Source organism: Antechinus flavipes, chromosome 1, assembly GCF_016432865.1.
Source record: "Antechinus flavipes isolate AdamAnt ecotype Samford, QLD, Australia chromosome 1, AdamAnt_v2, whole genome shotgun sequence".
NCBI lineage: Eukaryota > Metazoa > Chordata > Mammalia > Dasyuromorphia > Dasyuridae > Antechinus > Antechinus flavipes.
In genome coordinates this window covers 106967136-106994469 of record NC_067398.1, presented here as the reverse complement: position 1 = coordinate 106994469, position 27334 = coordinate 106967136, and the positions used below count along the sequence as shown (strand labels likewise).

The 27334-nt window shown below is 34.5% G+C and overlaps 1 protein-coding gene across 18 annotated transcripts in view; it reads right to left on the bottom strand.

Moving 5' to 3' along the window:
* The window catches only part of PTPRD (protein tyrosine phosphatase receptor type D), a 2844105-nt gene that overhangs the window by 36146 nt on the left and 2780625 nt on the right, over nt 1-27334 (bottom strand). For all 18 annotated transcript variants that reach the window (XM_051987498.1, XM_051987402.1, XM_051987374.1 and 15 more), the window contains 2 exons: nt 12265-12384; nt 11614-11768 (listed from right to left, as the gene is read on the bottom strand). In XM_051987498.1, coding sequence (XP_051843458.1) covers nt 11614-11768; nt 12265-12384 — 275 coding nt within the window. The remainder of the gene's footprint in view (nt 1-11613; nt 11769-12264; nt 12385-27334) is intronic.

Here is a 27334-nt window from a genome sequence, read left to right as displayed (position 1 = left end):
AACTGCCACAAACTCTCCACCAACCTTCCTTCTCTTCGTCCTCCTCCAAAGTGACTCTGGCTTGTCTCACTCTACCCCCTAATCCCTCCTAATGATTCTCCTAACCCCCAGCAGTGAGCCAGAATTAACTGTGAGAAGAGAAATTCCAAACATGCTAATAGAGTTATTGTCCAATAGGTAATTAGCCTTAAGTGCTAGGTTGTCTGATTCAAGAGTTTCAGTCCTTTATGCCACCCCCTTTCCAAACTCCCCAGGAATTACAATATAGATCACAGGATGCTAGAATTGTAAATAACCTCAATGACTATATAATCTAGCCTCACCATTTTACAGTTGGAGCAACTGAGGCCCAGAGTGGAGCAATGAGTTGTCCAGTGTTATATCCAGGAACTTCATAGTTAAAGCCTTATTTTCTTGTTCACATTGTTTAGTAAAGAAGCTTTCAAACAAAGCTGTATTCAGATCTGATCACACTGCAAATATATACATTTTGACTTGGGGGACACTGTGGATATGAAATTGAGGAAAAGCTATGGTGAACAATTTAAGAAATGGTGTGTTTATTATGCATGCAACAAAGAATCAGTCTTAAGAATTACATCCAAGGGGAATGTCTATTATTATTTCTGATATTTTAATGTACTTATTGCTAAGCCTCTAAGCAGATATAAAAAAATGACAACAAAGCATCTTTTAACTGTACTACTTTTGCTGTCTCATTGAATTTTGGGAAATGCTCGACTAAGCCTATGAGTTTATTATTGGGTCCTACAAACCAATAACTTTCAGTTTAATTGAACCAAGATAAAAAGTGAATTTCAGAACATGGTACATAAGAAAAAATGTCCTATGAGCAGGTCTTTTGTTTTCTAATACCTAGAAGAGATGGGTAAAAAAGAGTAACCAAAGCCTTGGAGTGAATGCCAATGGCTTGCCTTAACAAGCAATCATCACAAGATTGGGGATCATTCCTTTTTCTCCCCCAAATATAAAAACAAGGATTCTCTTCCTTCAATCTTAAAAATCTTCCTTGTCCTATAGGCTAAGGTTAGGAATTAGGTTCACAATTTCCAGTATAGATATCTTCTCCAATATAGATAGACAAATAGATGAAAGGAATAAATGACAAGGTTTGGCAGTACCTTAGATATGTGAGATGAATGCAAATGAAAAGTTGAGGATGACACTGAGATTGTGGGAATGGTTACCTGTGAGGATGGTAATAACTCTGACAAGAATAGGAAAGTTTTAAAGAACGAAAGATTTTTGGTGAGAGAATGAAGAGTTTGATTGTAAATGTTAAGTATGAGCTGAATATTTATTTAAAAGACATGAGACAGACTGGATATCTCTTCACAGAGATAATAACTGAACCTATGGATAATGCTGAGATAACCAAGTGAATTAATAACATATTAAAAAAGCCCTGGGGGCATCCACTATTAGTGAGTATGATACAGATGTAAAACAAGTAAAGGCAACTGAGGAGTGGTTGGACAGATACAACAATAAGGAAAAAGTAGTGTCACAGAAACCTAGAAATGAGGGACTCTCCAGTAGGAGATTATCAATAGGGTAAAAGGTTATAAAGATATAAATGGTGAATATTGAGAATAAGTTATTAGATTTGGCACTTAAGTAATTGGTAAAGTTGGAGAGGGCAGTTTTAATTTCATTATCAGGCTAGCAGTCAAATTGCAAATAATTTAAAAGGCAGTTCAGGAGAAGTGGAAGCACTAAATGTTGACAACTTCCTCAAGGTGTTTAGCCAAGAAATGAGTGATATCATATAATAGCTAATGGTGATGCTGGATCAACTGAGTTTTAGGAATGTGAGAGAGAGAGAGAGAGAGAGAGAGAGAGAGAGAGAGAGAGAGAGAGAGAGAGACTGAGACTCATTGAGGAAGGAAGGAGATTGTTTTTGTAGAAAATAGTCACCAGAATCTGGATTGGATGATACATTTGGATAGAGTGAACTTCAAAAAACAGATTGATTAGTAAAGGAGGTAGAAGAAAAAGCTATAAAATTGGGAGAATTTTTACTCTACCTTGACCAATGAGTGGGAAGGGATGATGAAAGAATGTGTATGAGAAATGTGTCAAAAGAAGGGAGTCAAGTCTCAGTAAGATACAAAAGATGTAAGAAATGAGAAAGTTCTATTGCACGTATTTAACCTATATCAGATTGCTTGTAATTTTGGAGAATAAGGAGGTAAGGCAGAAAAGGAAAAAAATTTGGAACACAAAGTATTACAAAAATGAATGTTTAAAACTATCTTTAGGATGTCTCTGGAAAAATAAAATATTATTTAAAAAAGAAATAGTTTTAAGTTAAAAGGAAGTATGTTAATTATGGAACAGTGGAAGGATGGATACATTTGGAGTAGAGGTAGATAGGGGTAAGGAGATTAAATAGTTGGGGATAGTGAATGGGATTTGAATATCAATAAAATAATTGGGATGAAGAAACTGCAAAGGGAGGGAAATATACTAACCATAAAGGAGTGATTTAGCAAAACTATCAGTGTTTGGAGAAAGGACTATTGAAGGATTCATGACGGAAATTTGGAATTTGATTTTCAAATTCCTCCCTTAAGTTCAGAAGTTCAATCTTATGGCAGGTGATGATGTTGGATCCTGGGAATCCGTGACAGGCCTGGATCTCTATAGGCAAGACTAGATAACTGGAGCCTGGTCAGAAGAAAGGATACTTTGTCTATCCTGCATTTGGCCCTTAAAAGAGAAGGCAATAGAAGAGGTCCCCAAAGTGGGCTTATCCAAGTGAGGCCCAACACTACAGATGCCCGAGAGTAAAACTCTATGACCAAGATCTGACTAAAAAACAGATCTTATGGCTTTGTGCCTTCCTAGCACATTGCTTTTCTAATGGAAAGCATTGAGTGTATTCTGAATATTATGAATATTTGGACTGAATTTCCAGGAAAGCAGAGTAAATTTCTCCCTCAGATTTTTTTTTTAATCAAGTTGACATTACCAGAAACCAAAATAAAATTCATCAGCTTTTTTCTTCACACATCTAAAAACACTACTTTGCTTTATTCAATCATTTCCCCCATGTCTCACCAATAACAGTCAGATCTAGAGTCCTACAGAAAATGACCAGGCTCCAAATTAGTATAATTGTCAAACACAAAATGACCAAAATAATCAAAACTAGTTTACTATTTCCTATTTGGTCAGACAGAAAAGTCCAGCAGAAACAACAGTAGCTGCTGCATTCCCCATCTTTCATAAAGTTACTCCGGACTAAGGCAATAAATTGAAAGTACTTTGTAAACCTTAAAGTGTTATGTAAATATCAGCTCTTCATCATCATCATTTTACTGCTGAGGCCTCTATTTCTAGGCATCTAAAGGAAATGTTAAAAGAGGTGTCATTAAATAGTTTATAAGTTTTTTTTTTTTTTAAGAAGTACAACTGTAAAACTTTAAAAAAAAAAAAAAGAACCTGATGAAAAATCTATTAGTCATATATATGCATTTTAGAGAATAACAGAAATTAGGGCTTGAAGGTACCATAAGACATTGTATAGTGAGTGTGGAAACCACTTGACCTCCCTCTGCTAAAAATTCCTCATTTTCAGAATATCATAAGAGTATAGAATTTAGTATACTCGTATTCTTCCTTACAGGGCAGTTGTGCAGCAGTTAAACCTTATATCCCTAGACAAACTGTTATCATCTATCACTCTCACCATCTGTCTTAACTCCCTGCCTTAAGCCTGGGCAGGCAACATCCCAGTATTATAGATGAGAAAACCAAGGTCCAGAGAAGATAGTTTCTGCAAAGTCACAAAGCTAGTCAGTGTTGGAATGAATGGAATGAACCTCAGAGTTCAGTGATATTTCCAGTATGGATACAAACCATTTTCTCTTTTTTTTATGATGAGATTTTTTTGAGGGGCATGATGGTACCTATATTTATTCTAGGAGTATTGCCTATTCTATTCAATCAACCAACAATGTTTAATGAATGCCTATTTCATACAGAATATTACAAGAGAGGTTTGAGAGCAGATTAGTATTTCATCTTCAAAGGATTGGAGATGCGTCTGAATTGCTGAGTGTTTTCAAATTCCCTGTTTTAAGCATAAAGACCATCCTATTAGGAGTTTTAGACTTTAATTCATCATTTAAGGAAAAAAAACCATTTGGGGAAAATTTGTCAATTCCATATTATGTATATAATTACTCTAAGGTAAAATTCTAATGAGAAATTCCTGCTCAGGTAATTTGAGAATAATTTAAGTAAATTTAGAGACTTTATCCAAAATGGGAATCACAAATTACTCGGTCACCAAGCATTTAATATAAGCTAAAACCTGGAGGCAGTGTAGCATTAAAAATCCCAAAGAGCTAAATTCAAATTCTAATTCTGCCATTTATTATGTCTGTGACCTAGGACAAATGACTACTCTCTATACTTTGGTTTCTTTGTCTACAATATGAAAGAGGAGGTTGATGTACCTGATCTCTGATTTTTGTAGATCTAAATATTAGAACCTTCGGTTGCTCCAGAGAAGTTATTAAGCTGAGGTTTGTGGATAGATTTCAGAGTGTCCATGAACTTGTATAAGAAATAAAAAAATATTTTTGCCCCCCACCAGTCTTTAAATCTAGCATTTCTTTGATTTTAAAATACCATTTTGAGAAGGATCTACTAGATTGGAAAAGAGATCTATGACACAGAAAAAGGTTAAGAACAAAATAAATAGAGTTAGAACTCTGCAATAATTTATCCAAGAGCAAAATACTACAGTAGCCTATATCTATAGCTAATCAAGGTAATAACTGCTTAGAAAAGACCTACTTTCGAGGCAATAGGCCAATGTGTCCACTCATCATTCTCTTCAGACATATATTTCCCCTACGCTACAAGAATATAGGTGAAACAAGGCACTCATAGTCTCATCTATTACACAGAAATTTGAATAGTGATACAAACAGGAGAATTCTTAAAACATCCATAATTTATGCTTATTTTTGAGGATCTTAGAGAAACCTGGCAGATTTGAAAGGATAGTAGATACTGAGATTAAAAAGAAACTGCGGTGACTTTAACTCTTCATTCTAAAATTTGGAAAAGGTTTTCATATACTTGAGTAAAATGATGAAAGAATGTCAATGTCAATTATTAAGCAAAAAAAATAAAAGACTAATATTTTCTAACCTGGGAAATTACTTTTTTACCAAGAGGATTTTTGAAATGCATTTGAAAGCTGATGGGATTAGGGATTCAATCTGGTTAATTGGAAAACAATATGTTTATAGAATCATAGAATTTTTCAAGCTCATCTTTTCCAAACTCTTCATTTTAGAGACAAGATAGCTGAGCCAGAAGATAGAACTGGTTGATTCTAGTTGTGGTGCTGCTTAATTTATCACTATTTTCTCCTGGTATATATTATAAAACCGGAATTAATTTCTTCTCTAAGAACTGAACTTCAGCTACTATAAATTAAAAACTAAGTAGGAAAAAAATTCAAATATCTTTGGGTGGGACTGTCTTTTGAGTTTTCTCTAGTATTCTAATGGGGGCTGGGTCACCTATAATTCTGAATTGGAAGAGCTAGTTTCAGCAGCTGTTTCTTACAATCTTCAACATACCTTCTCAATTCTACTTGCTACTGAGAGGAGTTTTGAAAATACTCTAAAATTGTTTATTTATGTGGAAAATTTTAGAGTTTTGCTTTGTTGGATTTAGCCATATAACAAACATCGTGTGTGTGAAATATAAATGATTACAGCAGATGGCACGGTCAGAGTCAATAGAATTGTGTGCACAAGAAATAGCTCAGATCTCAAACGAGAAGTCTGAATTACTATAATTGTAATATAGCTACAGTAGAATGGAGAAGGTCATTTACATTATGTTGACAAATATAGGGGCAGATTCTTATCCTATGAAAAAGCATTACATGGGGAAAAAAAAAGAAAGAGAGAGAGAATTCAATGAATAGTTACCAGAGGACAATATACCACAAGCGGTTTTTAATTCTATTCCAGCAGAAAAAACAATAACAACAAATTTCTTTCTCTTTCTACTTCCCACTTCATTCAAAAGAAGGGACAACAATAGCATCTGCTACACTTGGCTAGCATCTGAGATGAGGAAATTGCTTGTGAATGACAGGCATATAAGGTCTCTTACAGAAAAAGGTATAGCCTTGGAATTAGAGAGATACCAATTGAAGGTGATGTACCAATATAAATGAGGTGTATACAGCTTATTAGGAGATGCCAATTGCCATGGGAGATAATTTTCAGTGGCATGGAATGGTTGTCACCAACATGACTCTAAGCAAAGATGATCACATTTTTTCCCTAACATCTTTCCATCTCTCTTTTTATTTGAGTTTCTAACCTTTTCCCCAAGTTCCTACAAGAGTTCAGCATCTTTAAGCTTTTTCCCATCCCCATTCCCAGTTCCCCTTTCACCGGGACATTCCTACTGAGACATATTCTCTCTTAAAGAAGCTCAAATTGCTAAATTAGCTCAATTTCACCTCTCTTTAATGCCCCAAACTTCCCATTCTCTCAACAAGCACCAGGTATATTTAATATGTGACATGCTTAAAGACACTTCAAAATGTTGAATTAAATGAAAAAGGTTATCTGATAAAGGTAATTCACAATTAACTTCAGAATTATAGTATAAAAGAAATGAACTAATTGTCAAAAGTCAGGTTTCAGCTCTTCCCTTAAATTAATTTTGTGACCTTTAGGTTAACTCATCTATAAGGTCATTTACAGCTGTTTCTTTGTGAATGACAGCACAAGTGTTATGTGCATTTTTAAAGGACCCTTCCTAGTTGTTCCTTATCTAGTCAGTCTCTTCATTTTTCATGTTCTAAATACAATGGTCTATTTCTTTGAATTCAACTTTAAAAAGGTTTTTGAGTGTGAACTATACTGGGAACACCTCAAATAGACCAAAATAGGAAAATGCACCCATCAACGATATAGTACTAAAATGGTTATGGAGAAGAGCAGTTAAAAAACAGTTTTTCATGAAAATTAGCAGAACTCTTAATCCATCTTTTAAAAATTTTTTTGTTGCTAAATAAACTCAACTGAGAAATTTGGGAATCTTGAAAGTCTGAATGGAAAGGGAAACTAATTCTATTACATAGTTTTTATTTATTTAGATGTATTTTATGTCATATAGTATGGGTGTTTTCCACAGTGGAATATCAAAAGGTTTTATTAGGTATATATTCATAGGCAGGCTAAAACATTTTAGGTGATTTTGCAGATATGGGAAAGAAAAGACATTTTATATGTAAAATGCTAAATTCATCAAAGAGAGGGCAAAGTCAATGAGAAAAACCTCTTCTATTTATAGTAAACTCTGTACTGCAAATATACAACAAGAAGTGTTAGTGATAATGGCAGACACACTACAGAAGTGCCGAGGATTTTATAAGTCCTTGACTAATTACATGAAATTCAATTCACTTCACATCAACACATTTATTTATCATTACTTCATTAATTAAGCAGTTAAGTTCTATCCATGTAACTCCCATGCCAAATGCAATATTTGGCAAGTCCTTTCACAAGTGGTTTCAGGCTATCTTTCCAGTCACATTTAACCTTTATATTCTATGTCAGTCAGGCAACTTAATTTCTCTATACAAACTCAGTACTCTTCTGCCTGGAATGCCCCTTTTCCTTATAAAAAATAAGCTCAGTGAGGACAATGATAGGGTTTGTCTGTTTTTTTTTTTTTTTTTTTTTTTTTTGTATTTGTAACATCTATAATACAATTCCTTGCACATAGTAGGTGCTTTTACATGTTTGTTGAATTTAATTCACTAAATGTATTTTGCTAAGCAACAGAGATACAAGCACAAAAATGAAATTCCTCTTCATTTTCTCTTCTTAAAATTCTTCAAAGCTCAACCTAATTGTAACATCTTATAGCAAGTCTTTCCTATTTTCTCTAATTAGCAATTTCCTCTCTCTTTTTATTATATTATATTTATTTATCTCTGTACATGTTATATCTTCCCAGAAGAAGGCAAACTATTAAAAAGTTTTTTGGCTTTTCATTGAAATTAAATAATGGGACTTTCACTAAGCCATGATCCTGAGATCATTTTGGTAGGTTTGATATTTTGAACAATAATAAAAATTTATGAAATCATGCGAAGTGTGATAAATTTATGTAGTTCATTTTGTTAGAAAAATTCTAACATACAAAAAAACATTGCAACCTTTAAGATTATAACTTAAGAGCATATATAATTATCTATCCTTTCCATATAGGGATGATTTATTCTAACTTTTTTGATTCCTCTTATTTGGAACTGCCTTTAACAACTGTGTTAACTCTTTTGAACATTCTAAGTAAGTGATCAAATTTAATCTTTTAAAGTAGAATTGTTTTCTTGAAGCATTTAAAAATGACAGTTTCAAATTTGTTGACTAAGGAGAGTAATGATTTTTTGGGCCAGAATACTAAAGTATCTCAAAAGTAAGGGGACTGATTTTATAGACTACCACACATAAAGGTATCAAGTAGTTTCCAAAATTAGAAGTGTTTAAAATTTTACAAATAATGGCAATAGGATCAGATGCCTATCAATTGCTATAACACAACCCACAATGGTGTCTTCCAGATACTAACACCGTGTCTGAAACATAATAGATGCTTAATAAATATTTTTTGATTGATTGATATAAGATGCTATGGTTTTTATCAAGCTTTTCACTAAGAAGTTCATTGGATTCCATGTGATATCAACTAACTGCAATAATTTGGACATTTGAATATTTAAAAATATTTGGGGATGTGTATTGTCATGATGAAAACAAAATATATTTGATTGAACTTTTCTCTTTCATTTGAATGTCCATTGTCATAAGACATTAGGTTCTGGTACTATACAAAGAAGAAAAATATTCCATTCATAAAACTTATTTTCTGGTACTTTTAACAATCTCTAGCATCTTATTCCCAAGTTTTTGGTAACAGAAAGCCACACTTTATGCATATCCTTTGTATATAAATATCAAGAGCAAGAATTAAATGCCTCTTACATGAAAGGAAAGGACCCTTCTTTCCCTCTAATTATCAGTACCTTCAAAAATATCTTTTCTGGGATTTTGTTCATGTTTTATATACTTCAACTCTTTACTCTTATTTTCTCTACTTTTCTCCAAAGGCAACCATTACTTTCAAATTGAAATATTCAACTGTTCTCCAGACTCAAACTGTCACTTCTTTCTAGAGATCTGGATTCTACCACCAAAGCTTCATGTTCAAGCCTTCCCCATTGCTTAAGATCTCTTTTCCAGTTGGAAGAGAGAAGGTTCCTTATTCTCAACAAGTAGAGTAGAAAGAAGTTCTTCCTATAGCAACAATATCATATTATTAATACAGACTATCTCTACCCATTTAAATAGTACCCATCTCAAATAATTTTTTTTTAAAAAACTAAGATTTTGGTAAATCTCTTAGAAAAACTTCTTTCTAAAAACACTCAAAATATTCCTCCCTTTTATGCTATTATAATCTTCTATTTTGTACAAATATTTGTAAGAGACTTTATTTTCATGCTTCATGGTAAACTTCTTAAAGAGAAGAAAGATATCTTCTTTGTGTTTCTATCTTTCCCAGCACTTAGTAAAATGCACAGGGTATGTACACTTAAGTAGATGTTTACTGAACTGAACTGAATAATGGATTAAATTGGCCTTGCGTTCTCAGAATCTAACCATTTAGAATAGTGCTTTTATATAAAAATATGCTGCAGGTTCCAAACAATCAATTTAGAAATGAACTTTAGAATCATAATTCATTAGTAAGTTGGAGCCTTCATGTTTGGCTTACCTTTCATATATAAAAATTATTTTCATTTTTGATTAAAAAAGTCAATTAGTCTCATTCTAAATTTCAATCTTCCCAGTCTCTCAGTGCTTTTTATACCTTCTTCATGTTTTATACTTTCCTCATGACTCTTTCTTGCCTTTAACTTCTTTTCAAAATTCTTCTTTTAATTCTTAGATATGCATTAATTTTCCCTGAGCACTTTCACTTCCCCTTTCTGCCCTTTCCTTCCTTCCATTCCTTATTCCAATTTGATTCCTTTATAGCTAAGGCAAAAATTAAAAATTTGTCATTTACACATAGTTCTCTTTTCGGGTCCAGTTCCATTTTCTCTAACTGCAACATTTAGTATCCTTTGATAGTTTCTTTTATTCCTCCTGTCTCCTATATATGATATTGAGTTTTGATTTGGGCCTCTCTTTCTACTCCATCTACACTTTCTCGCTTGGCAATTCCATTTGGATTCAACTTGGCTGTCCTAACTTTTCTATTTGTGATGATGGCATTACTAGCTTCTTGGTCTTTCAGCCTAGAAACCTCAAAGTTTTTTTTTTCTTTAAGTTAATGATGACTTAAAAAAAAAAAAAAAACCCAGACATTTCTTCAAAACCCTATAATTTCACCAAAAAAAAAATCTTTAATCTCCCATCTTTTCCCTGAGAAGGCAGGTATGTTCTTGAGAATCATTCTTCACATTTCATTCTTCCTCCTCCAAATTAAATCATTCAACAAAAGTTATGAATTGACTTCAGAAACAGCTTTTGTATTCATATCATTCTTTCTGCCCTCCTTCAAGACATCTTAGTTCAGATCCTCATCTCTTATATTATTAATAGCCTACTAATGAATTTTGCTGTTTCCAATTTCTCCTCCTTCTAATGGATCTTTCATTCTGCTCCATGCTTCATACTAAAGCAAGCTTCCTTGTTTACATGTTTCACTCCCATCATATGTAGCAAGTATTCTTAACCTAAGGTCCATGGATACCCAAGATATCTATTTATAGGTTTCAGGAGGTCATGAATTTTTTGTACCATTTTGTTTGCTAATTTTTTCAATATAATTTTTTCTCATTTGTAATTTTATTATATACCTGCACTTATTCTTAGAAAGGATTTATAAATTTCAACAGACTGCCAAAGGTGTCCTTGACACAAGAAAAAGGTTAGGAATCCCTAGCCCAAAGAATAAAATGTCATCTCCTCCTGACAATCCACACTTTCCACAGTCTGGAGCCAATCTATCTCTCCAAATTGATTCAATTCCTCTTCCTAAAAAATATACAGTCTAACCATTCTACACAATTCTTCAATTCTGTTCTACTATCTCCTGCCTTCATGAATTTGTCCAGGGCATCCCCTACATGTCTACTGAGTTGTTTTCTTTTCATTTAATACCCAACTTAGATATTAAAATCTCCATAAAGCCATCTTTGTTATTACTGAGCTAAAATTGAATACTCTCCATTTCTCTTAACTCTACTTTGTTTTATATTATCTTCTTGGATTCCTGAAATAGTCGATTTGATTACACAAGACATTCATATTATAAATTTAAAAATCTTTATCAGATCTGATGTACCAAGAGTTTTTAAACAACAACAACAACAACAACAACAACAACAACAACAACAAAACGTGCCCATTTAACTTCTTGTTAACTTCTGATATTAATTAGGGTAAAATTAAAATCAAGATTATACATCTCTCTTTTTGAGGCCTTCTCTTGGGTTTCTGTGTCATATCACATGGAGCTTACCTGCAGTGAACAACCATAGGACCAGCATCAGGAGGATTACAGGTTTTGACTCGTCGCAAGAAAGCTAGAAAAGGTGTTGGATGCTCTGGTACCCCATGATCTGGCCATGCTGTGAACTGGAACTGTCTCACTTCTCTCTTCTCACTTGAACCATTCTGTTAAATGAGAACATTGGGTAAAATGACCATTTCCAAAACCTGGGTCTCCAAAACATCTGAAAAAACCTGAGAGTCAATGTTCGTAATAGTTATATCTCCATTATTAACAGGTATCCTTTTAGAGGTTCAAGTAAACAACAAAAAATGGCAAATATTTTCTAGGAAAAATATTTCTTAAGAGACAGAAATTGCATTTTCTGGTTCAAATATCAAGAGAGCTCCTATTACATCTCTAAAAAGGAGCTGGCAAAGAATCTGAGTTCTTTGGCTAATTCTTCATTCAACTAAACTTTTGTTCAGAGCAAGAGTTCCGTATTTACTGTGATAAACCTCCAGACAAGGAGAAAAATTGCACAGTGATAATGGAAGAATTATTTCATTCTTCATTGTTGCTAGTAGGATCAAGATTTAAGTAAAGCCTTAAGAGATCTGATTTCTCAAAAGAAGCTTTCTTTAAATAACAGAAAACGGAAGAAAAGAGGGAAAAACATACCTTGTAAAGTGCAAATGTTCGAACACAGTATGTTGCCAATTCCACAGTGTCTAACAGTGTCACCTGAATCAGCCCATATGTTTCTGTGCCTCTGCTAGGCCAATACTGGTCACATTTCACCTGCAAGAAACATATATTATGTCTATTTCATGTACTCATCAATTTCTGTTAACTTTTTCAAAGCCAAATAAAACTAAGTAAACAATCAGTTTTCTTGGAATTCATGTTTTAAAAATCTTTGCTGTGTCTTATTTCACATTAGACTTTTTTTTCCCTCCCTTCTTTGTGAAATGCTTTTTTTTTTGGTGAGTCCCAACATAACAAAATTGCTCCTTTGTTGCCAGTATAAACCAAATTTCTGCATCAGAAATATTACTGAGCAGTGAAATATTCAGTTGCCCTGGAGAAAAATAAAGTGCAATTGTTGACTAAAATAAGCAGAGAAGTAGTTAAAATTTTGAAGTGCAATAAAGAAAAATATAATTTTATTCTCAGTTCAGTGTTATGAAATATATCAGGAAATTACATTCAGGCATTTAAAATATATGGTTGGATAGATTAAGAACTTATCCATAAAATTTTAAAAAAACATAAGTCATTACATCTTGGGCAATCACAATTTCTAAATGTGCTTGTTTAGAGAAATGTGGAAATAATCTGTAAATCTATAAAATGATAATTCACAATACAAGAGTATGCTTTTTTTTTTCTGAAACGAAATGATTTGTTTTGGTTACAAATAAAATTTAGGTCTATAATGTGAAAAAAAAAGTTGCTAGTTCTTCAAAAAGAGTCTCAGGGGATCCTATAAAACCAATGTGAGGTTTAAATAATTTAAAATCCTGTTACTTGAGATGAATGAGATAAAGTTTCCATTGAGACTCTGAGCAAAAAAACATAAAATACAATTAGACCAATGTATGGTTAAAAAGTGTTCTAAGGTGTGCAATATGTCTCCAATGTGCTGCATTCATTTACTGAAGATCTTTGTCATATACTAAAGTATAGATAGATAGATAGATAGATAGATAGATAGATGTATCATGGACCAGAATATATATGACCTTTTTAGTTCAGATCAAAACAGAAAGGCTAAATGACCCAGGATCAACTGAGGCTGATTTAGTTTTATTTTTCAATAATTTTGAACTATGTAGAATCTTAGAAGCCATTTCTTTCAACCCTCAGATTTGATGATGAATCCTTATATTTAGCAAAGCTACAAATGTTAAATAACTTTGTCCAGTGGCACATTGATAATAACTAACAGAGTTGAGATTCAAATCTATCCTCTGACTCCAGACATAATAGCATACTGCTTGTCATAGTGACATCGTGCAATTGGAAACATTATATTTTTTCTCTTTGAAATGAAAGAGGCTAAAATAATTAGATATGAAGGAAGTTAACAGAACATTATTATAGGAGATATTGTTATTATTATTATTTTGTCCAGGGGAAGAAGATCCTGAGTGAGACAAGATTTTCCTTATCAGGGACATAACCATTAGTAGTTCTCTAAGAACATTCAAATTTTTCTGGTTCTGTAGCCAAAGTGCCTTTCTTCAAAGATCTCAAAATACCATTTCACCCCTTACTTTTCAGTATCAAGAGAATCAGGACACAATGACACCAGTGTAGAGCTGAATGACAAATCAGAAATTGAATTTCTAGATCTTCTTTACTTATTCACTTTTACTCTACTAGATTATATAATTTGTACTGACTTTTAGTAGGATTACCAAAAGACAAAGCAAAAAAAAAGTCTCTCGGTGTTTCATTTACTTGAAAAATATGGAAAATACTGTCTCTGCCTTAATATTTGCATAAATGTACTTACATGTTCTAGGTAGCTTGGTGGCACAGTGGATATAGTTCTAATTCTGGAAGTCAGGAAGACAAGTTCAAATATGACCTAAGACACTTATTAGCTATGTGACTTTGTCCTAGTTATTTAATTCTGTTTGCCTTGGTTTCTTCATGTATAAAATAAGCCAGAAAGGAAAATAGCAAACTTTTACAGTATCTTTGCCAAGAGAATCCCAAATGGGGTCACAAAGAGGCATACATAACTGAAAATGACGGAATAACAACTAATATGATTTACAATAAAAACAACTAATTAACATGAGGAAAACATTCTTCCAAATAATACTGAGAAATAGCTTTTGCTGCAAGAAAAAGTGAAACTGCACCTATTCTATAAAATGATCCAGTTATTGAACCTTGAACACATTTTTCAAATGGATCTTGTCTGGTTACTAAAGTTGTTCTTTCCCATAGCTAACATTTTGTGGAACTTTTAACTTGATAATATTCACTAACACATATTCACTTATCCAATCACATTAAGAAACTTCCCTCTGAGAGTACCTTTAGTTCATCATTTATCTCTACTTATCTTGTTCATAAATAATTGTTTGCATGTTGTCTCCCTTAGTGGATTGTAAGCCCCCTGAATGCAGGAATTGTTTTTGCCTTTCTTTGTATTCCTGATTTGGCACATGGTGAATGCTTAATAAATGCTTGTTGATTTCATTTGATTTGTTGACTGGCTATTCACTGGAGATACAAATAACAAAAATTCAGGTAACTGAAATTAATTAGAAATTAAATTTATTTATACCTTCTGATGAAGTAGGACTTTTGGAAAGTGTAAGAATCTGTCCCTCTGTGAAGGGAGATAGATTAATTTTTTTTATTCATTAATTTAATTTCCTTCCCTATAAAATTATTGTTAGAGTCAAGGCTGGATTGGGAAAAGATTATGTTTCCCAGGATGTTTGGGCCCAGAGCATGAATGTTCTTTGGAAGAGAAGAAGGAATCCATTTCCATAAAGTTGTATGTCCAAAGTACAGCTACTGATTGGGGAGTGAATAATTCTAGAAAGATGGAGGAAAAATGAAGATTACCATCAGGTTTGTGTCCCTGCAGGCATAAGGATTGCAAGAAAGAATACTGACAGGATCAGGTTTTGTGGTTCTTTTTTTGTAGGCTTTTATGTTAAGAGTCATAGATAGGGAAGGTCATGGAGATGACATATATTGGCTGGTCACCTGGGAGGGCTAAGTTGTGCTTCAGTCAAATTAAATGAAAGGTCCCTTGAACTCATAAGAGAAATGAGCATAACAATAATTGTATAAATATGTATGCATATATTGGATTTAGCATATTTCTACCATATTTAATATATACTGTTCTACTTGCCATCTAGAAGCGTGCATGAGGAAAGGGGGGTCGGGATTGGAACAAAGGGTTTTGCAAGAGCTAATGTTAAAGAATTGTCCATGCATATGATTTGAAAAATAAAAAGCTTTAATTAAAAAAAGAAAGAAAGAAAGAGAAATGAGCATAGATCCCAGCAAGAGCAAATTTCAAACAGGTTGCCAAACTGTTGATATTGATGTCTCAAACCCAACTCATGCCAGATATAGTAAGACAATGTGCTCATATTTCAATCTGAAGATGCCAACAGGTTTGCCACTTTCCTCTACTCTTCCAATACATCTACCATTAACATTTTATGTAGTCAAAATAGATGTCTAAAATTTATGGTGATGAGTTATATATTAATTATGAGTAATAAAGTCCATTGTAACTTTTATTTTAAAAGTTCCCAATGTCACAGAAAATCCAATTCTTCTCCAGGATATTAAAGGGACAATTGTGGTTTCAGGGTATTTCCCCACAATTCTGGAAAGAAGAAAGCATTATTAGCTCTTTAGACTAACTTTAAAGGAAGTAAGTGTACATAGACAAGAGGGATATATAAGAGGGGAAGTAAGACTAGACATATGTACTTTAAAAAAAGGAAAATTAATTCATTTTATCAGCCTGATAATTAAAAAAAAAAGCTTTAAAAATTTTCTACCTCCAAAACCTAATGGAAATGAACAAAACTGGACCTTTTATGTATTCCTGAGTTAATACGCTCTGATTTGAGCAGCACACCTGTATATAAAGGCCTTTTCCTCTCAAGAAATGTTTTTAAAATGTACCGCTCTAAAAAATATTTTCCCTGAAAACATATTCAAGCACCTATAAACATGCAGACTTGCGGTCTCACTGGCAAGATTAAATACTTCAATCTACACTTATTGGAACAGAACAACTTTCTTCAGCATACAAAGGCCTCAGTACTTTGTTCCCTGAGAGCTATCTCTGAGGATTGGACACAGGATTCACCTGCCTCCGTAAAGCTAAATTTGGGACTTAAATCAATTGACAATATTCCTTTGAGTCTTTCCTTTCTAACTATACCCTAAACAAATCATTTCTGATTTGAACATTAAAGAGGCGGACTGAAGTGCAGTGAGAAAAAAAAAGGCACAGGAGAACAGGCAAAATGATTTTTCTAATTAGCTAATGCAAATAGAGTACACTATTTTCTTTTCCTCTTTTAGTTTTTATTTTTATCCACTCTTTCTTGAAGATGCACTTATAAGGTATTTCCTGGGAGAGTTACAATTTGTTATTTCTAATACTGAGAGATGACTGTTAGTTAAAACAAGAGCATCACAAAAGCAGCAGCAGGGGCAGCAACAGCAGCAGCAACATCAACATCATAATAGCAAGGTAGTTTCTAGATTTAGTACAAATGAATTGTAAAGTAGGAACCACATACACATATTGATTTCAGTCATTTTCTATTTGATTTTGATAAATTTTTTGTAAACACATCCAAAGTTCTTTGGTTGCATTAGGAAATCATATTGTCCAGAATGAAAGCCGTGATAGGAATGTCTTAGAGACAAGTGAACTAGCCTCGACTATTAAATTTTCAATCTTTCACACCTTTGAAATTGGTAAACAACATAAATAGCACTTTATCATGTTAATTGACAAACTTAAGAAAGTATTGGAGAAAATTTTATATCTTCATGTGCATGCATTTTTTTTCCTCTCGTAGGGCTGACTGTTACACATTTGCCCACACACCATTCTTGATAGTTACATACAGTATGCCTTCTTTACACATATCTGGAATATTGTGTTCAATCCTTGTTAGTATACTTTAAGAAAGTCATAAATAAACTAGAGCTTATGTATAGGAGAGAGATCAGAATGATGAGAAGACTTTCAACTTACATCATAGGAAGAGTAATTGAAAAACCCAAGGATTTTAATTTAAGCCTTGAGAAAAGAGAGAGACATGACTATTTTCTTCGAACATTTGAAAGACTGGAATAGAATTATATTTCTTGGCTCCATATGAAGAACAAGAAACAATGTGTGGAAGTGGCAGATATGAGGAAAAATATCTTAAAAATTAGAGGTGTTCCAAAGTAGAATGGAGGGGATGTCTTAAGAAGTACTAATGTTTTTGTTTTTTTATAGGTGGTCTTCAAATAAAGGCCAGAGAAGCCATGTAAGTGATGTTATGAGAGGGTTCAAGTTTAGAGACAAGGAAGACTGAAGTCCCTTCCATCGCTAAGCTTGTGTGGCTTTGTGAAATTCAGGAAGACTAGAAGCAGTGATGATTCCTTTAAGACTATGTCTTCAGTCAAAATAACTGTATAGCAGAGGTGTATCATTAATTACCCATATGGATCACTGCCTGGTCAATTCAGCCATGCAGCTGACATACATAGAGTGCTGAGCCAACTGGATATGTGGCAGTGGTGTCTTGTTCATGACTAATTATAGACTCTATTCAAAGCCTCCTAAAAGCAACTATTGTCAGAACAGTTATCAGAATGCTTTAGCCTCACAAAGAACTATTTGCACTCTGTCACTCCATGGATCTTCAGTTATTTTCAATAATACAAAGACTTTGCTCTTACTTAGCACCAGGGAGAACTTCAATGAGTAGTCATGTTACTATATCACCCATGGGGATTTTTACTGCTTTCCCCAAACTAAAGAAAAAATGGAATTCTTTAAATAGCTTCAGGAGAAGTTGTCATAAGAATCATGGTGTCAAATGTGATTTGGAAGATGCCAGTACAAAATCTAAATGAGATGAATTCCTTTTCCAACTTGGTAAGTTCCTTTTTACATAGAAGTCATTTTATCAGAGAAATTTAGTGCAGTGGTAAAATGCTAGGGTTGAATATCTGTTGCTTCCTCTTCCAATACATAGCTTTGAACTCTTGGGAAAGTATATAATTCATTCATTCACTCAAAAAGTTCCCAGTCTATGCCAGATGCCAGTGTGCTTTAGTGATAATTTGGAGTCAAGGAAACAGGATTTGAAGTTCTGCCTGTTAAATACTGGCTATGTGATTTAACCCCTTACTGTCCCAGGAAACTCTTTTAAGTTGGAGAATAGGTACACATCGATATTAGTCAATGAACTTTTTTGATGGAGAGTTCTCTATGCCAACAAAATCATGGGTTAGATTTTCCAATCCTATTTCTACTCCCCCAAAAAATGTATCAGAAACTTTGCAAGGTTTTAAGGGGACAAAGACAAAATGAAGCATCCCCAATTTTAAAGGGGAATACATTTTTGTTAACATTTAATAAATTTTCACAATTCATGGTATATGACTACATTCTGGCCCTCACTACCATGTAACAAACCTTCCATTCTGTCCTTATTGATTCCCCCTAATAACTGTTCTAAAACTCTTTTGTCTTCAAGCTATTGGTGGTAATCATATCTTCCATAGTTACAAAAGATGACTCAGTTATGCATTTTATTGGGAAGCATGAGGTCTTTCTATGAAGATAGCCAGCTAGCTGGTGCAGTGGATAGAATACTGAGCCTGGAGTCAGGAATATCTGAGTTAAAATCAGACATCCATTAGATCTCTCACCATGTACAGGTTGCTTACATGTATTCTGCTTCAGTTTCCTCATCTATAAAATAATTGTAGTATGCTTGCTAGAACAACCACACTGGGGGGCCAAAATATACCATATGGCCTACTGGAGGATCTTGGGACCAGCCTGAGTCCTTGATCTTAATACAGGAGTGATGAGGCTGGAGACTCATGAGATTGGTCAAAGATGGAGTCCCTTGATTTCAAGTCCTCTCAGCCCCTAAATACCTTAGTACAAATATATCACCACAGCACACTGCTAGTATTAATTATAACTACTATTGATATGTAAATTCTTCTTTACTGTAAGTATCCCTTGCTTCAAGTAGAACAGGTGGTCACACCCTCCTTGACTTCTCTGCAAGGGTGAGAGTCCTTAGGAGAGGTGGGGAACCAAACCAGACATTGTCAGCAGGTTCCCTTGGACTGAAGGGCCTTATATCTTACTCAGAGTTCCCTCACTATCTGAAGCCCTCTACGATGATGATGATAATAATAATAATAATAATGATAATAATAATAATAATAAACACTAATAGTAAGAACAGCACCTATTTTTCAGGGTTATTGTAAGGATCAGATGACATAATGTTTGTGAAGTGCTTTGCACAATGCCTGGTACATCCTGGGGTACTTAATAAATGCTTGTTTCCTTCCAGGAAGCGCTACAATTCTCTTCTTTCCTTTTCTACATAATATCTTTATAATTGTTCTTCAGTATTTTATGTAAACTTTGTATTATTAGCAGGGCAAGGATTGTGTCCTAAGCACACAAGAGTTGTTTAATAATTATTTGTGAAATTATTTAATTCTCTATTGTGCTTCAATTATCACTCTTATAAAAATGACTTCCAAATCTCTATTTCCTACCTCAACTTTCATTTTTAATTCTAATCCTGTTCTTATGACTGTTTGTAGGACATCTACTGAATTTCCCATTATTACTTCCAATTTCTTCATTACCTCACCATTTCTGCTCATAGTATGACAACCTTGTCTCTCTGGTCTGAAATCTAGGTGTTTTCTTTGAATCTTTCTTGTCCTTTATCCCTCTTTAATCAATTACCAAGTTTCTTCCTCTAGTTCTACATGCCAGAATCTGTGTGTTATTCGAGAGTCAATGGAAGAGTCAATGAAACTAGACATGGAATGATAAATAATTATATCTAAAAAGACTTCTTTAAGGCTTGTAAACATATACAGTTTTCTCTCCTTCTTTCCAGCCCTTGGATAAGACTTTTTTTCTTATTTTGATAATACATTTGCCTTGGTTGATCCCCTCTCCTTCAGGGAAATGCCTTACTTCTCTCTCCTGATTTCTCACTGATTGCTGATGATTGGCTGTGTGCTCAAGGTGGGCCTGAAAGGTTATAAAACCCAAATCTGTACTTTATAAGGTAGAATCTGTTTTCTGGGAGAACAATTCTATGAGAACGCTCATAAATCTCTTAGCTTTTAGTTTGGCTTCCTATCTTTTACTAGTCATCAAGACTTTGAAGAAGGGGATACCTTTCCTAAGATGTCAAAAGTATTCCCAATACTGAAAACTTAAGATATCAGTAAATCTAGACCATTATGTTTATAGATAAGGAAAACAAGGTAGAGAAATATTAAATAATTGTCCATAGTTCCATATAAACTATAATGGATAGAATCAGATTTTCTCAGTTTTGGTCCTCTTTCCATAGTCCAGATTATTTCCCAAGCTTTATCCACCTCAATTGAAAGTAGAAAAGACCAACAGAAATGTCAAAAGCTTATAAATTCATTGGTATGGATGCAAATGCAGTCTAGCTCCCCATATGAGGTTTTAATCAAAACAAGTTTCAGAATGGACATAATAACAACAGCAACATCTATATAAGAGCTTACTATGCCTCAAGAACTTTACAATTATCACATCATTTGATCCTTAAAGCAATCCTGATAGATATAATTATTATTCCTATTTTACTGATGAGGAAACTGAGGTAAAGAGAAATTAAATGAGTTGTCCAGATCTCAAAGCTAGTATCTAAGGCTACCTTTGATCTGATAGCCTTCCTGACTCCAGGGCTCTATCCACTGTGTTACTTGACTACTGTAAATGAAAATTGGTAAAGAAAGCATGATCTGACAAAATAATAGAGCAGTTAGAATTTTCAAATTGGAACAGATAACATGTTAACATTTAGCAACTTGAGATAAGAGGAGACACTGGGCAACTGCTGCAAGACCCCTGAAGATAAAGGCTGATGAGAATTTTAATTGCATTATATAAATTTGTAAGAAGTCAATATTGGGGAAATAGATTATGTTAACAGCTATTCAGCAATTCAATTTAATAAACCCTAACCAAACACATGCTTGATGCAGGGTACTGCCCTAGATCCTGTGGGAGATGTATACTTAAAATAAAACATGTCCCTTACCTTCATGGAGTTTAAAATATTAGGGTATAAAATACCAACCTAGAGAGCCATCATTTACAATATTTCATGAAAAAATATTAGGGAAACGAACAACCAAGTATAATGTGAGTTTGATCACAGAATTCATAGGAAAAAAAATAACAAGAGTAATGCAGTAAGAAAAACCTCTAAGGCAATATGTATATGGAAGAGAAAACAAATATATATAAATTTCTATATAAGGTCTTTTCTTATATATAAAGTTTAACATCAGGCTCTAAATCCCTGGGTAGCAGAGGGTTAATCCATATGCTTTGATGAGACCCTCTAGGATTGAAGACTGCCGTTTTAAATTCTGTGTGTGTGTGTGTGTGTGTGTGTGTGTGTGTGTATACATGCACAAACACTCTCTCATGTAGCGGGTGAGGGTGGTAGAAAACCTAGGAAGAAGAGACACTAACAACCAGCAAGAAATTGGTGGCATTCTTTTGTTTTTATCTGACACTGTGTCTGTTGAGAAGGGAAAACTAAGAGTGTGTAACTGGCTAGATAAGGAGCAGAACATCCTTTAGGCTGCCAGCATCATTCTCTGTGTTGCCAGTGTCCTATTTACATTAAGCATCCACCACTTTTCAAAAACAAACCCATACATCATTTGGAGACCAAAGGCAATGTTTGTGCTGCCGTTCCTCCAATTTGCTTAAGGAGAGAGCAGTTTCTGTGGATCCAAATAGACATAACTTTAGGCAGCAATTGAAGAAATTAAATGCTAAGGCCTTAGGTGCTTCCATTTCTATTTGCAAAAGTACATGGCCTTGACACTTGGAAAGCATTTGCTCCCCATTAAACTTATCGAACCCAGACTAACTTGAAAGACCAAGAAATAGCTTGCTTAGACCAAAGCTGTATATCCCTTTCCAAGTAGTGATAACTACAATGATCCTATTAATAGTTTCAAATGGAATCCTCTTGATTTTTAATTTGCACAAACAATAATCAGAAAAATCTCAAGAATATGTTCAAGAGGAAAACAGAATGATCATTACCAAGTGCAAAAGAACATTAAAGATCCCCAGTTTGTTTAGTCTTCATTTTACAGAGGAAGAAACTAATCTCCAGAGAGAAGAAGAAAAAAACAAACAAGCAATTATCAAGCACCTACTATGTGCTAAAAAATCTATACTATGAGCTTTGTAATTATTATCTCATTTGATCCTCACAATAAGAGGTTGGTACTATTATTAGTATTCCCATTTTACAATTGAGGAAAGAAGTAGACAGTGATTAAATAACTTACTCAAAGTCATATAGGAAGTCTGAGATTGAATTTGAACTCAGGTGCTCCTGAATCTAGGAGTAGCTCTTTACTGACTTGTGCTACCAAAGCAGCTTATAAAATGAAATGATTTGTCTAAGATCATTCCACGAATGGCAGAGCTATTACTTGAATCTATTCTACTAACCTAGGCCACTCTATAAGCTAGAATGAAATAAGTGAATAAGATTTAGAAGGTTATGGATCAGAGAAGTGAGCAGTTTTATAGCTGGATAATTATCTTAATAATGACCAAAAAATTAGTATTCTTTACTTGGCTTTAGAACTGGCACTACACAAGAAAGATCTGGGAGCAAGTCTGGGATTATCCAGTACCATCCCAAAACATATATTTTGTGTTCTTTCAGCTAACAAGTATATCCAACAATAAGCAATGTGCTTAATCAGTTTCCATTTTAAATCTACCTTAAACTTCAAACCCACTGGCATTCCCAGTAGCAGTTCCTGTAGCCACAGAGTGATATTAGTAAAGAGATATTAGTAAAGAGTGGTACAAAAACCCATTCTCTTCCATGGGAGATTGATAATGGAAATACAGAGATCTTCAAACTTCATTTAAGTCATTCCAATGTTCTCTTTTATTAAAAAAAAAAAAAGAATTGAGTTTTTCCATCTCTTTTTACTCTTCCCAGATTAAGAATGAGGGCTTATCTAACAGTGAGATAAATAGCCAAAATGTCGATGAAGAAATAGAAGAAAGAAAAAGATCCTATAGAAATCACAGATTGTTTAATAGCCTATACCAGGAATCACCATACAAGATCCTACTTCAAGCTTCTTGTTATAACCAAATCTGGTTCAAATAGTGCTTGAAATCTTAATAGTCAGCTGCCAACAACAATATCCGACCACAAATAACACTCTTTGAGTAGAAAAAGCAGTTGTGGATATATACACTTTACCCTTCTATGAGGTTTTCATTTTTTCCAAACTGACTTTTACTTCTCTGTGTGTCTGCCCAGACCAATTTATATGCTGATTGGCATGCCACGTAACATGGAAACAATTAGGGAATTAGGGACCACATTCTAGGGCACAAGAGTCAATGAATTAGCCTAGAAGAAGGGAATCTGGCAGTGAGAATGGAAATTATGAGGAAGAAAAAAAATAACCCATCAGCAAATAACCTCACATCACAAAGTTAATATGAAGGATTTAAATTGCTTCATATTTTCAATGTAGCTCGGTTGTGTATACTGCAATATATTTTCATAATCATCTGTTTTTAGCTAAACTGTATATTGAAACTCATATGCAAAAGTGAACTAATACTTTTCTACTAACAGATAGGCTTTTGTTTGATATTGCTTTTCTGTTAAGTCTGGGATTAGATTAGGTGGAGGGTGAAACAAAAATGTTTAAAATAATAAAGCATAAAGGATTTCAGTGAAGAGAGTGTTGAATTTATAGTGACAGGACCTGCGTTCAAATCTTCCCCCTGTCATTTACTACATACCCCCTGGGCAAGTGACTTACACTCTGTGCTTCTCAGTTTCCTCATTAGTCATTTCTTTACATGAGAAACCCTTCCAGGTGCCTTCCAGATCTAAATCTAGGCCATTCCTTTTTGCAAACCAATAAAAGGATAACTAATTCAATGCTACATCTTCATCTGATAAGCTCAAATGCTAACCTTGTAAGTATGCTAAGAAGGGGTTAGAGAAACAGGGGACTCATGATAATGAAGCCCCTCTCTCTTTTTGTCAGCTGAGGCCCTGGAAAGCTCAGTGTGCAGCAAAGGTTAAAAGGACTGGTACAAAACTATGGGGCTGAATAATAAAGCAAGGAATGGAGAAGCTGGGCAGATGCAGAATTGAAAGCGTGAAAATGGTAAAAGATCAGGCAGGGAATTTTCCAGCCTCATCAAATAAATACTAATCTTGGACATGTGCAAAATTAGGCAGAAAAGCTGCATGCAGTGGAGAACATAGCATCGTGGAACAGGCGATTATCACTACAGATATTTCATGCCTAGATTTTATTTTTGTCCTTCATTACTTCAAGTAGCATTGTAGAAAGATAGCAATTTTTTTTTTTTCTTTCCCTGGCTTTCTGAAGGCTGGGAACTGATTGCCAAGTTGCATGAACCAATGGCTCCATTCTGGGACAGTTGTCTGAAAGGGATAGGGAAAGCAGCAGCAGCATCACATGTTTTCAGGCACTGGCCCTTCCTGACATGATGGAATGGGGCTTTAAATGAGGGACTGTGGCTGAATTATGTTCAATGACTTTGTGAAACAGGAGCTACAATCCCAGGGCATAGAATCCATTTCACTTCATAGCCCAAATCAGTTAGGCAGGGCCTTAGGAAACACCAGGGCAGCCAGCTGGCACATTGGATAGAGTACCAGGCCTGGAGTTGGGAAAACACATTTTCTTAAGTTCAAAATCTGGCCTCAGACACTTACTAGATACATGACGCTAAGCAAATCACTTAATTCTATTTGCCTCAGTTTCCTCAGCTGTAAAATGAGCTGGAGAAGGAAACAATAAACCACTCTAGTATCTTTGCCCAGAGAACACCAAATTAGGTCAAAGAGTTGGACTGGACTAAAAAACAGCTGAATATAACAACTACACAAGATTACAAAAGCCTCAGGCTCCTCATTCTATTTCTTCTTCATTTCCTCTTTAGTATCCCTCTGTAATTTCCACATTTCTTTCTTTCATTGTAAACTTCATGCAATAGTCTGTACTTGTTCTTAATCTAAACTGGTTCCTGAATATTGGGAAGAACAGTGATATCTGTAACCTATTTAACATGTATAGTACTGCTTGCCATCTGGGGGAGGGGGTGGAGGGAAGGAAGGGAAAAATCGGAATAGAAGAGAGTGCAAGGAATAATGTTGTAAAAAATTACCCTGGCATGGGTTCTGTCAATAAAAACTTATTATTAAAAACAAACAAACAAACAAAGAACAGTGGTATCCTAGACAGAGCACTGGACTTGGAAATTAGGCAAAGTTTGAGACCCAGTGTTGGGTGACAAAGGATATGTCAATCACTCCAACCTACTCAGGTGTAAAATATTGTCATTCAGCCAATCCAGTTCTTCTTAACCCCCTTTGGGGTTTTCTGAGCAACTATACCATTTCCTTCTCCAACTTATTTTATAGATGAGGAAACTGAAGGGAACAGGATTAAATGACTGGTCCAGAGTCACACAGATAGGAAGTGTGGGAAGCTGAATTTGAACTCAGATCTTCTGAACTTCAAGCCCAGAGCTCTAATCTACTAACCTAATTGCTCCAGGTGGAAAAATAAAGAATAAAAGTCTTCCAGGGAAGTTCACCAAGAGAAAAGAGGGAGGATTAAAAAACATAATAAGTTAGGGAAAGGAATTTGCATACCGGCTAGTACTTAAAAAATTGAGTCAGAAGTTCTTAAGTCTTTTATACTTTCATAACAAGTAAAATAACTGATCCCTTCCAGGGAGTACTTCGCATTTTAATGAAACTTAAAGAGATACAGCCTAAGGTGGATAGAGAAATTGCAAAGGAATTCAGAAGACCTGAATTCAAATTACATCCTCGAGACAAATTGCCTAGATGACCCAAGGCAAGTTCCTTACACATCTGAGACAACACAAAGACTAGCCCCTGATTTAGCAGGGTAGAGGGATTCCTTATATTAAAGAAACTACACAGGTCCAGAACCCAAGCAAACAAGACAAGAAAGTGCGATCTCTGGCACCAATGGGTGGTGCAGAATTATTTTTTAGATTTTTTTTTTGAATATCTTTACCAAGAAGTATTATCAAGTTAGTGTGTTATAAAAGTTAGTTTTTTGGGGGAAGGGGGATAGTGGTATGGGATGGGTGGAAGTGGGAGGGTGCTCTGGGAGAAAGGTAAGGTACTGGGAGAATAAATTGATTCTTAGGTTCTTGAACTGGAAATATCTTTCTAAGTGTTAGAATGCTAGTTCAAACTACTAATTTTACACATAAAAATAATGCAATTCAGCTAGGAAAAGTGTTTTCTCTAAGTTCACATAGACAGCAAGCAGAAAAGTCAGAAATCAAACCCAGGTCCCTTAGTTACAAATGCCCCACATTTCTAAGCTCCCCACAGAAGTGTAATGAGACCCACAATGTGTGTTAAGTGTGATTCTAAAAACAATCATTTCACCAGCTAAACAATAACACATCATTTTAATGGGTAAGCATATTCCACTTTCCAACTCAGGATAATAGGATAAAGTCTCCTATCTTCTTCACTGGGGTTATAACAAGGCACTCTGACTTTTATACAATGAAGGGCAGTGTATGAGAGGCCCTTTGTTGATAGAGAGCCAGTGCCAAAGCCAGGAATAACGGGGCACAATTTAAATTTTCGGTGATCATGGACAACACATTGAAACATTCAGAGTTTAACTGTAGAGAAGGTGCCAAATAGAATTAGCACAGGGACCTTCCTCATGCTTGAGTTCCTAATATTAGTGAAATCACAGGTTCAGTTCTTAGCCCATAAAAGAAGTCATGTCTCTTTAAGTGAATTGCTCTCTAGGGGTCTGGAATGGATTCAATCTATTTGTGACTGCCATTCTTGATATAGGAGAACCATCTGTATCCAGGGGT